General features: G+C 43.0%; 1 protein-coding gene across 1 annotated transcript in view; it reads right to left on the bottom strand.

Annotated features, from left to right (window-relative positions):
* Positions 1 to 2,839, bottom strand: part of RPF1 (ribosome production factor 1 homolog) — a 26,722-nt gene extending 23,883 nt beyond the window's left edge. The window contains exon 1 of the mRNA XM_044005005.1: positions 2,529 to 2,839. Within this exon, the coding sequence (XP_043860940.1) occupies positions 2,529 to 2,762 (234 nt within the window). The 5' untranslated portion in view covers positions 2,763 to 2,839. The remainder of the gene's footprint in view (positions 1 to 2,528) is intronic.
* Positions 2,840 to 13,091: the final 10,252 nt, after the last annotated feature.

Consider the following 13,091-nt stretch of genomic DNA (forward strand, 5'->3'; position numbering starts at 1 on the left):
ACTGAAGGAGTCAGCAATCTATCCACTGGGCCACCCAGCTGCCTCTGAGAGCAATGAAAAGACACTGTGGATGGAGAACAAATATAAACCTGGAAATTGTGAAGGATCTTAGTGGCAACAGGAAGCCAGTAAACTTTTCTGACCTGGAGTGACAAGACCTGAAAGGAGAGACTGAAAGCTGGGTGCCCAATTAGGAGACTGTTGCAGAAGTCCAGGAGAGAGAAGGGACTATACATGGGTGGTAACCATGTAAATGAATAAAAGGGTTGAGATGCCATGGATGTGGAAAAGCCAAGACTTGCCAACTGCTTGCACATGAAGTATAAGGGAGAGGGAAGAGTGGAGGGTAACTTCTAAGTTACTTCAGGCCTAGACTACTGCAATAGCCTCCCCCAATTGTCTCCAGTCTTTCCACTCGGCTGTCAAACTGATGTTCCTATAGCATACTTCTAACCACATCGTTCTCCTATTCAATAAATTCCAGTGGTGCCCTCATTCCTCCAGGATCAAATACAAAAGCCCATTAGGCTTTTAAAGTCTGTCACGATCTAAAGCCCTTCCTACCTTTCCAATCTTCTTATACCTTACTGTCCTCCACATACTCCACAATCCGACGACACAGGCCTCCACTCCCAACTCAGAGCTTGTTCACTGGTTATCATCCCCATGCCTGACGCTCTCTTCATCTTTCAGCCCAAATCCAACCTGTTACAATGAGCCTTTCCCAATGTGCCCAGGTGAGATGATCTCCAGTTTATCCCATACATATCTTCTTTCGCATAAGTGTCTGCATGTTGTCTTCTGCATCAGACCACAAGGTTGTATGCTGTGGCTAAAGACTCTTTGCCTTTCTTTGTATCTCCAGAGTGTAGCACTGGGCCTGACCCACAGTAGATGCTTAATGTTTGAGATTACAAAACCAGGAGACTAGCAGGATGGTGCTACTTTATACAGAAATGGCATTTTGGAGAAAAACCAGGGTTAGAGGGAAAGATGAGTTCTATTTCAATGTTGTGATTTCCAGATACCACCCAGACATCCAGTTGGAAATACCCAAGAGGCATCTGTTGAAAGAGAAGTGGTCTCAATATACAGAACTGGTAGTCATATGCATGGAGATAACTGAAATAGGTACTTGGAATATGAATAAGAAAGTAAAACAGTCATGGCCAATGTGGGAATTTGTTTTGCTTAACTATGCACTTTGGTTCCAAGGGTGGTTTTGTTTTTGTTTTTGTTTTCATCAGAGGACTGGGACTAGGGTATACCACCACCATCAAAAAAGAGAACAGAAAGGCCAGAAGAAATCACAAACAGGACAGCTTTGAAAAGTTACTTGTTATATGTATTAAAGACTTAAAAATAAGTTACCTCTATATATAATAACAGAGACTCTCAGTTCCATGTACAATATTCTGCTATTCTCCAATGTACATGGAAACCGTGAAAATGAATGGGTCTCTGCCCTTAAAGAACTTATTATCTAGTCAAGAAAAATAACATACATATATAAGAAAAGCAAATCTTACATAATATTCAACTTCACGTACAATTCTCTCCTCTCCTGCTTGTGGAAATGCTCATTTTAACTTGTTTGCTAAAATTCAGAATCAAGAAAAGTAAAACAGTTCTTTGCCCTCATGAAACTTACAATTTAGCCATGGAAAACACTTACACATACGAGCACAAACAAAACCTGGGATTCTAAGAGGTAAAGGTAAAAAGGGAGAGAATTCCAGGCCTAGGAGACAGCCAATGCAGAGGTACAGTATCCTGTGTGAACAGGGGCTATCCATGGATTATAACGGAGTATCCTGTATGAACAACAGCAAGAAAGCCAGTCTGACTGAAACATAGTTTCCACGAAAGGCAATATATATGATATGGCTGGGAAAAAATAGCTGTGTCTAGGTTAGGAAAGGCTTTGAACACCAAACAAAGGGGTTCCTACTAGACCCCAGCAGTCAGCAGGCAATGGACCCCTAGAGTTTATGGAACAAGGGAGTAACACAATCAGTCCCACCTTCTGCCTCATCTGCTCTACACAAAGCACTGTGGGGCAAATAAAACAGATGTCGTCATGTCCTCCCTTTTACAGAGGAGGCATCTGCCCCCGGCCTCTGCGCGGTGGGAGCGGATCCCGAGGCGCCCGGAGGCCGCCAGGAAGCGTCCCGCAGCCCCAGGCGAAGCGGAGCCCCCCCGGCCCGGACGGACAACACCCGTCCCCAGAGAGACCGCGGGGAAGGGGAGAAGCCACCCCGGTTCCTAGGGAAAAGGACGGAGCCCGCCAGCCCGGGGCGTGGAAACCGGGCTTGGAGGGCTGGCTGGGAAACTTCTGGAAGAGCTCGTGAAAGAAATGGTCGGTGAACGTGGAAAGAGGGAGGGAGGCCCGGGGGCGGCCGACCCCAAAGGGCCTCTGGGTCAGTCGGGGGCCTTCGGACTGGGGTGGATCACAGGGAAGCCGGCAGGAGTCCGGGGGTCTCAGGCCTACCCGCCCCTCCCCCTCCGCCCGCCCCGGCCTCGGGCACCTTTCGCTGCTGCTGCTTCCAGCGCACGAACATGAAGTGGCGCCGCTGCTTGTTCTTGATCTCCGAGATGCTGAAGCCCGGCGGGAAGGCCGCGGGCCGCGGCTGGGGCTGCTCCGGCGCCCCGCTCCCTGTTGCTCCATCCTCGGGGGCCTCCCGAGGGGCCTCGGCCGGAGCTTTTCGCTTCGCGCCCCGTCGGTCCTCGCCTCCGCCGCCGGCGTCTCCGCTGCGAGCCATGCTTGGGCCTCCGGTGTGTGGATGCGCCCGCGTGTACTTCCGCTTCCGGCTCCAGCTGCACGTGCACTTCCGGGTCACCGACCTCGGCCCTGAAGCTTAGGGAAGAGAAAGAGGAGGAGGCACAGAGGGGGAGGGGAGGGGGAGGAGGCGAAGAAGAAGAAGGAGGGGAAGGGGAGGGGAGTGAGGAGAGAAATAAGAGGAAAAAAACAGGGAGTGGAGGGAGAGAAGAGAGGGAGAAAAGGAAGAGGTGGCAAAATGAGGAAGGAGGAGAGAAAGGGATAGGTGCAGGGGAAGAGAGGGAGTTAGGAGGAAGTAGAGAGAGGAGAAAGGGAAAGGAAGAAGGAGGGGGAAAGAAAGAGAGGGAGGCAGAGAAAAACGGTGGGGGAGGAAGGGAAAAGAGTCGAGAGGAGAATGGAAAATTGGGGAGAAGGAAGAGGGGAAAGGAAAGAGAAGAATGGAGAGAGGGGACGGGGTTAGAATAGAGAAAAGAAGGGGGTGGGAGGGAGGAGAGGGGAAAGAGAAGAGGGAGAGGAGAATGGAGAGAAGGGGAAGAAGAAGAAGAGGGGGAGGATTTAAAGTGGGGAGAAAAGAGTAGAGGGAGGGGGAGATGGGGAAAGGGATGAAGGAGACAGAAGGGAGGGAGGGAAGGAGAAAAAGGGAGAGGGGAGGAGGGGAAAAGGGTTAAGGGACAGGGAGGGAGAAGGAAAGAGGGGAGGGGTACAGGCTGAGATGGGAGAGAGGCAGGCTTTTCTGGGCAAGTCACAGCCTCCCTGGGGTCTTAGTTTTCTCCTTTATAATAAAAGTAGTGGTCTAGAATCTATACCATGACTCTGGATATCTTTAAGGTCCGCTTTCAACTATAAATATATGGTCCTGGGATCTCAGGCCATCTAGTCCAAATTCTATCCCTCAATCCCACCCCCCCAAAAAATCAAGAGCCATTTCCGGTACTGAGCCATCACCGGCACTGAGGATTCAAACGAAATGGAGTTGTCTCTGCCTTCTAAGTAAGTCTTCATAATCCATCTCTGACTTCTCTGACACATTCCATATTCCAAACAAAATCTTCTACTTGCTGTTTCCCAAATAGGGCATTCTTTTAATTAGACTATAAACTTCTTAAAGGTAGGGAATGTGCCTTTATCTTCCAGTTCTCTGCCCATCCATAACCCGTTAGTACCCTATTTATGTTCATTTGCTTGTTAGTTGTGTCATGGGGCACATCAAGGAATCTTCTTGAGAAACTAAACCAGAGGACAGATAGGCCTTAAAAGATAAGCAGAACCAGTTCCGACTGACTGAGCTAGCTTTGGGACCTCCACCCTTCATTCTGGTCTCCCTTACCCTTGGGGAGATAAATTTGGGTGTGGCTGCTGCCTTTGGGTCCAGAAGAGAGAGATGGCTTGAGAGATAGATGTGTAGCCTCCCCTCACCCAATTCCCCCAGCTACCACCAGTGGGGGATGGTCCTCCCTCACTAAAGGAACTTTCCAGTCAAATGGTCACACACACCGCCCCCCCCCCAATCAGTCCTCTATAAAAGTACCTGCCAGTCTCCTACTTGAGGAGATTGGTATCTCAAAGCCACATGCTTTGTGACATACCTCTCTCCCCATGAGATCCAAGGATTTCTTTCATAGTTTCCCTTCCCTTCCCTCCCTTCCCTCCCTTCCCTCCCCCTAAATAAACTACCATCTTATTCTAACTGCTTTTGTGTGCAAGAGGGTGTAATTCTTTAAAGAGGAATTCCTAAGGATCCCAAACCCCTACCCCTAACCCAAACCCCGCACCCCATTTTCCCCCCATGACAGTTGAATGAATGAATTTCCACAGCCATTTGAAAAAAAAGCTTTCTGCTGACCAAGCTAAAGAACATTGAACTTACTCCTTAATTGGAGGTCCTTTCTAGCCATTTCAACCATTTAAATTTTTTTCTGCCAATTGATTGCCTTTTCTATTACATTTCCAGTATCCAAGGTATATCCTAGAAACTCCCCTCCCCCCCAAAAAAAAATAAGCTCTGAGACATAGCATTAACTATGTACCTTTGAGTTACTATGGGAAAGTCAAATAACTTCATTTCCCTGAGGATCAGTTTCCTTACCTGACAATTAAAGCTTCTATACACCTGGAGTTGGAAAGGACCCTTACAGGTCATGGACTCCAGGGCTTCTTAAAGTTTTTCCACTTGCAACCCCTTTTTGCCCAAGAGATTTTTACATGACTCCAGGTAGATAGCAATATAATATAGGTATACATAACCATTTATTGTTGCCAATTTTTGTGACCCCATATTCAGTTGCATGACCCCATTTGGGGTCACCACCCACAGTTTAAGAATAAGCTTAGAGGGCGGCTAGGTGGCACAGCGGATAAAGCACCGGCCCTGGATTCAGGAGTACCTGAGTTCAAATCCGGCCTCAGACACTTGACACTTACTAGCTGTGTGACCCTGGGCAAGTCACTTAACCCCCATTGCCCCGCAAAAAAAAAAAAAAAAAAAAAAAAAAAGAATAAGCTTAGAGGGCAGCTAGATGGCACAATGGATAGAGTACTGGCCCTGGAGTCAGGAGTACCTGAGTTCAAATCCAGCCTCAGACACTTAACACTCACTAGCTGTGTGACCCTGGGCAAGTCACTTAACCTCAACTGCCTCACTAAAAAAAAAAAAAAAAAGAATAAACTTAGATCTAGTTCACTCAAACAGAAATGAAGGCTCACTAATCTGTACATAAGGATCCCTAAAAGGCAGCATGTTGACTTAGATTTCAAATGTAATGTTATCTGTGTTTTATTGCATCTTTATTTATCTTATTAAATATTTCCCAATTACATTTTGATCTGTCTCTGGCTCCTTTAGAAGGTGTAGTTAGAGTAGTCAGTCCTCTGCAGTATGTCTGACACCTCTGATCTAGACTAACCCTTTCAGTGGATAAAGACACTGAGGCTGAGAGAGGTGAAGTCACTTATTATCCGTGATCACACAGGTACTAAGTAGTAGATTAGGGATTTAAACCCAAGTCCTCCGACACCAGATTTCAGTGCTCTCCCCATTGTACCATACAGATGCATAAGGGTGAAGTCAAGAGGACCTGAGTTCAAATTTCACCCCAGACATTTACTAGCTGTGTGACCCTGGTCAAATCACTTAACCCCAATTGCCTTAAATATCCAGGGCCATCTCCAGTCCTCCTGATCTATATCTTGCCTTTGGACCCAGATGGCTCTGGAGGAGAGAGTGAGGTTGGTGATCTTGCATAGTCCTGCCTCACTCAAATCCAATTCACTACAAGTCATGACATCATCCCTGATGTCATGGTCCTATTCCAGAACTAAGGACAAGCAACAACAATGGATTCCAACAGATAATACCCATAGATACCATGGGCTCCTCACTTTTTTTGTTTGTTTGTTTCATGAACCTCTCCACTTTGGCAGCCTGATGAGACCCTTGGACCCATTTTCAATATCATGTTGTCAAATGCATAAAATGAAATACAGAGGATTCCAAAGGAAACCCTTTCTATCCAGGTATGTTCTGTAGACAGGAAGCCCTGAGTCTAATAACAACAGTAATTTCAAAGTAGTGATGAGTGTAAATGATATTCTGAGATATTTGCAACACCTATATTATGATCTGAAAATCTATGTGATTTCTGTTGGTGACAAAGGTTCAAGTGCTGCTAATACAGCTGTTTTTTTGCTTACATCTGTAACTGAAGGAAATGCTAACTTTTATTAGAAGTGAAAATAAAGACGTAACTTTTTCCCATCCAAGTTCACTAACCCCCAGAAATCTATCCAGAGCCTCCAGATTAAGAACTCCTGCCATAGAACTTGTCTGGTAGGGTTGTTGTGGGGCCCCAAACATTAGCTACTGTCAGTCCCTGCATATTTACTTTACATCTGACCTTTTGGGGGCTCTGGAACCCATCAAATAAGTTCCACAGTGTAAAGTACAAACAAGTTTCTGACCTAGATCTGCTACAGAAAATTTGATCCATTAGTGCCTGGAGTGTGTTCCTAACTGCCACAGAATAATTCTAAAGACACAGGATGAATCCTTTTCATGGGAATCAGGGTTAAACAATTTTTATGTTGGCAGGTTTACCAATTCACAAGCAACATGATGATAAATGTAGCTTTTGTCTAACTCTTTAAACTGTCAGGAAGTGGCAGAAGATTGAATTGTGCCATATAGTCTATTGACTACAATTACAAGAGTAGCCCAATTGATCTATGATGTGTTCCTGCTTCCCTGGAGGTATATTTCCTGAGCTTCTGTTAGTAGATAATAGTGGAAAAGACTCGTCTTACAATTAGCAGACCTGGATTTGAGTCCTGAAAAGTCACTTAACATCTCTGAGGTTTCCTCAGTTTCCTTACCTGTAAAACTAGGATAATAATTCTACCTGACTTGGGTTTGGGGGGTGTGTGTGTGTTTGAGAAGCACTTTGTAAATCTCAACTTGTTTTGTAAATGTTAGTTATTGTCATTATTATGTGTGTAAGTTGGTACTATTGTTATTTCCTGGAATTACTCTAAGTTAGGGGTCCAAAGACCTGAAGTCCACAGATCTCAAAGAGGTCAGTTAATAGATTTTAGGGGGTCCATGAAGGAAAGAGGTCAGCCAACAGATTTTAGAGTCCATTACTTTTAAAAAATATTTTGATAACAATTTTAATATAATTGACTTCCTTTGAAATCCTATGTATTTTATGTTCTGCATTTAAAAAATTATTCTGAGAAGGGGTCTATAGGTTTCAGCAGACTGCCAATGGAGTCCATGACCCAAACAGAGTTTAAAGAGCCCCTTCTCTAAGGAATTTTTGAGGGCTGTCATTTTATTTTCAAAGCACTGAAGAAGGTTTTTTGGCTCAGTATATGAAAGCAGTTTAATTTCGTAGATCAAAGGATTACAGAATCTTAGTTTTAAAAGGGAATTTGGGGATCATCTAATCTAACACCCACATTCTACAGATGAAGAAACCAAGGCTCAGAGAGAAAGTTCAAAGCCATACAGATAGTTAGGGACAGAGTCAGGATTTAAACCTAGGTCTTCTCATGCAAAATCCAATATTCTTTCTGATGGGTGTATGGGCTGTCAAGGAGGACTAACATGTCTGATGGGAGCTTTTGCTGAACCCTTTTCAGGGCTGCTCATTCATCTTTGGTGTCTACCTAGTGCTCAGCTCTTGCCTGTGCCTTGAAGAAGCAGTAGCATATTCGGCAGCCACAACCGAATGGACTGTCCCAACAGATAGGGCAGACCAAGTTAAGGGTAACCCATGGGTCTCAAGCTTGGTGAATTAAGGGGGTATCTACCCCAAACACATGAATATTTCCCCCAGCAGAATGGGTGGATGAGAACGATTTGTTCCAATGACCATGAAGGTGGCTGAAGCAGACACTGTGGAGTGTTTAGACCTTGGTCAGATATAGAAAACCCCAAGATCATCCGCTGTATCTTGTGTCATTGCTGGTCGTCTTGGCTTTTTGTCTTGCCGCTAGACTTTGATGACTCTGGAAGAGAGAGTGAGGCTGAGTGAGGATGACTTTGTGCACCTTTGCCTTACTTAAATCCAATTCATGCATGGATCGAGACATCACCCATGATGCCATTGGTCCTCTTCAAAAATGAAGGACAAACAACAACTCTGCTATACAATAAGGTTGGTTTCTTATATCTTTCTGAGGAAATATCTAAAAAATACTCAATCAAATACTGTCCACAGATATTCACAGTGTCAATAACAACCATGGAAAGAGAATGAACATAAGAATTTAAATGAATGATTATAATTGTTAGGAAGTTTTTCGTTCCATCAACTCTAGTGTTACTTCTTTTCAACTTCCATTCATTGCTCCAAATTCTGACTTTTAGAGCTAAGCAAAGTAAGTCTAAGCCCTCTTCCATGTGGCTAACGTTTAATATACTGAAGATGGCTCTCATGCTAGCCCTCTCCATTCCCTCTCCATTTCCAGGTCAAATATCACCTAAACATTCCTTCAACCAATCCTCATAGGTCATGATTGTATGACCTCAAGGACCTTTACCGTCCTGGTTATCTTTTTAAATGCTTTTCAGTTTATGAATGTTCTCCCTAAAATGTGGTACCCCCAAATGAACTTGGACAGTGTACAATGGGACAATCACTTTCCTAGTCTTAGAAACTACCAATATCTCTTAACTCTGCCTAAAATTGCACTGGCTTTGGGGGCTGCCATACTGCATGGTTGACTTAGGTTGAACTTTTGGATTACTAAAACCCCCAGATCTTTTTTAGATGAAATGGTGCTTATCTATATGGATCTTGGATTTCAGGGTAGAAGGGGCCTTAGAAGTCTAGACAAGTCTTTCATTTTATAGACAATCCCCCTAGGTCTCCTTAGCGATTTCATTGCTATCATCAATAAAAGCCAGACCACCTCATTGGATTTTCCTTACAGGCAGCAGTATTCTTCCCACTAATTGGGGGGAAATTATATTTGTAGTGGCAGATGGAAGACAGGTGATCTGCAAGGTCTTTTATCCTGGCAAAGGGGTCTTCAGAAAGACAGAAAACGACTGACCTATATAAAAGTTGATCTCAGTGGCTCAGGGTTATTAAACCAATGCATTGTGATCAGAAAGACAATAAAAACAATTGATGCCCTCTGTTTCCATGATGGGTCCTCTATATGGCATTCTGACTTCCAGCAACTAAGTGACTCCATTGAATTCTGAACTTTGCAAATCATCTAATTGTGCAGTGTTGTAATTTTCTTGTTGTAAGAGAAAGGTAAGGGGAACAATATCCAGGTATTTGAAGAGCTGTCACATGGAAAAAAAGAGGAATTTGATTTGTTCTTTCTGGCCCTAGAAGGTAAAATTGGGGTTAATGGATGGAATTTGTAATAAGACAATTTTAGGCCAGACATAAGTAAAAATATAAAGATTAGGGGAATCTATATTAAAAGCAGTATAGGCTGCCTCAGGAAGTGTGGGGTTCACACTAAGCAAAGGAGTGATAACTACTCTTTGGGTATGTCATTGAGAAGAGTCTTGTTCAGTGTATGGATTGGACTATGTGACTGAGATCTCTTTGAGCTCTGAATTCTGGGATACCTAGAGATTAAGTGCCCAAAGTCAAATCGGTAGTATAATAGGGGTCTGAGAACTATTTAGCATGGGATAAACTCTTATGGCCCTGATCTTTGAACTAGAAAGGGGACTTTAATCATCTCTGGGAATGTTTAAAGAAACACTTATAAGAGAGCTAACAGAGAAGAAAGAGTACAGAAATGACATCCTAACCCCACATGGAACCTAACTGGAAAAAATCAAATTGGAAAGTATCAATAGTACAGGGACAACAGCCACAGAAAAAACTGAAAGAAGGGCAGCCCTAAAGTGAGGAGAAGTTGAAGGGCCTTTGAAGGGCCTTGGCCAACATCTTGGAACTGAGGGCCCTATCTGAAGCTACTACTTACACTGCCTGTATTCAGAATACTGAGAGAGGCCCCCAAGAGGGTCTGTTCTTTTCCCAACTTCACCACTCCCTCATCCCTGTCTAGTAACAAACACTGTATTATAACTTCACTTTTTTTTAACCTAAATTTTTCCGGTGTCCTGATTTTGCTTCAAACAGAGAAAGGACAAGAGTGAGAGTGAGAGAGAGCGAGAGACAGAGACAGAGAGAGAGAGTGAGAGAGAGAGAGAGAGAGAGAGAGAGAGAGAGAGAGAGAGAAAGAGAGAGAGAGAGAGAGAGAGAGAAAGAGAGAGAGAGAGAGAGAGAGAGAGAGAGAGAGAGAGAGAGAGAGAGAGAGAGAGATAACAATTTTAAATTAGGGCTGAGAACCAGGCCTTTGTCTGAATGATGAGTTTTCTAACTGAGGGAGCTCTGAGCTATTATGAGTATCCTAATAACTTTTCATCTGATCTAAATTCCATAAAACCATGTGAACCTGAGGACCATCATATTGCCCCTAGGTTAAAAGTGAAGATGATAATTATGAGAGCCTATCACTGATTAAATCTCCAGAAGGAAAAGAGGTAGGATGGAGAGGGTGCGTCAAAGAAAAGATCACATCTTAAAACACCCACCAGGGAAGAAATAGGCAAGGCCTGGGAAAGATTCCACTCTGCCCTATCCAGAAGTATTGAAGGAACAGAAAGGATCTGTCACTGGCCAGCCAACTCTACTCTCTACAGGGACATCCAGCAGTGTTATAGCAGTGAGAAGCAGGGCCACCATTTGGACTCAGCCCACTATCTTTAAATTCAATACAATTTCCTTTGTCCCCTGGTGCTTTCCCATTATGCTGCCTCGTTGAAACTAACATAAGGCTTTACATTTATACCTATTCAAACTCAGCTTATTAAATGAATTCTCAAAGAAAACACCTCAGGACCAGCTGGATTTAAAACAAGTGAATTTTTTCAATCATTAAAAGAAAATTAGTTCCAAAATTACATAAGTGGATTGAAAAAATAATAATAGAAAAAGGATGAATCCTACCAAATTCCTTTTGTGATACAAATATGGTCTTGATAATTAAAATAAGGGAGAGATGAAACAGAAAGAAAACTATTACCCAATATCCCTAGTTTTCTCATATGTAAAAATGGTGGTGATAGGACTACCTACATTACAAAGTTCAATGCAATTCAGTAAACTTATTAAGTGCCTACTGTATACAAGGCATGATGCCTTACTTCAGGGGTCTGTGACCACATTGATTTGTGTACTTCTTCCAACAACATCAGTCTTAATCCATACTGTATGAGTAGTCTCTATCTGTTTTCTGAGGACTAGTTTAACCAAGAATGGAGATGTTCACTATCATTAGGCCGAAGATGATAAATTTGGCCATAGCAGTCCACGAAACAATGAACCTAAGTCCTATTCAATCCCTTCTAATTCTGTGGTGCCAATGGAAAAATAGTTATAAAAGTAGCAGAGGGTCCTAAGAATCACATGGACATTGGGAATGTAAGACAAATAGGCCTCACCATTATTGTACTTTAAGCCTAAGCTCTCCCTCACCAAGGACTCAAGTTGAGACTACACCTCCAGTTGGCAAGGTAATATTTTTTGTAATTAATGTTCTTGCTCTACCTTCTCAGTAAATTCTTTTTCTAAAAGCTATGTTTAATTGACAGTGGGAAGCATGCCAGTGGGGGTTCATGAGTTATGGTATTAGAAATATTAGTCTTGGAGGGCTACTTGATAAAACCTGGCCTTCCAATGAGAATTGGACAAGTAGCTCTGGAGGGGGTGCTATGCATTTAAATAATGAATTAATTTACAAAAGTTTGATTTATGGTGAATTGATTTCATAGAGTAAAATGCATTTTTGTACCCAAAGAATGATTTTCTGATCAAATATGGGGTGTCCCAAAAGTCTTAGTACAGGTTTAAGCCATTAAAGCTTAAAAGCTATTAACTAGAACGATTATTAAGCAATAAAAGCATAAGCATGTACTAAGACTTTGGGGGAACCCTATATTTACTAAGCACTTACTATACCCAAGGCACTAGGCTGGTCACTATATGGCTTATAAACAAACAACCCCCACCCCAAAGCCAAAGCCTTTACCCCCTAAGAGATATAATCTAATTGGGGAGGTAAGACAGAAACATGTGAAAAGTTCTCTAATATAATTTCTAGTTCTATCTAATACAAGTTCTAGTTCAAACAAAATGACACTCATCATGCCTGCAGCATATAGATCCAGAGTCCTAGTAAGAGTAAAGGAATATTGTATTTTCTTTCCATCAGTTACCAATAAAGGCAAACTTAGGAAGAATCTAGGTCCCCTATTACCTTAAGCTAGCTAAAAGTTCGCCTTGTAGTGCATTGACTTTACTGTTGCCTGTGGTCAGCTTCTCCAGCAAGTAGATTTAGGAATTAAGTGGACCCAGTGGACTTCTGCATTTGCCTTCACTGCCAGAATGCTCACAAATAAATTCAACCCTTAGCTACAAATACCCAGCAGTGTCTTCATGTCTCTTCTTTTCAGAGACCTTGTTGTTCAAGACTCATCTCAAATGTTACCGACTCCATGAAACTTTCCCTCATCCAGCTGTTCAAGTTGCTTAACTTTTTTTTGCCTCGGTTTCCTGAGTTGTAAAATGGGGATAATAATAGTCTCTATCTCCCAAGAGTCGTTGTTGGGAAGCTCAAATGAGATAAGATTTGTAAATTACTTAGCACAGTGCCTGGCACATAAGTAGGCTAAATAAATGCATATGCTCTCAGTTGTCCCTACTTTCTCCTTGAATTGCCTTGAATTCCCCAGTAGAATAGAAGCTCATTGAGGACTAAGACTGTTCAGTTTTCCCCC

The sequence above is a fragment of the Dromiciops gliroides genome, chromosome 4 (assembly GCF_019393635.1).
Source record: "Dromiciops gliroides isolate mDroGli1 chromosome 4, mDroGli1.pri, whole genome shotgun sequence".
Classification (NCBI taxonomy): domain Eukaryota; kingdom Metazoa; phylum Chordata; class Mammalia; order Microbiotheria; family Microbiotheriidae; genus Dromiciops; species Dromiciops gliroides.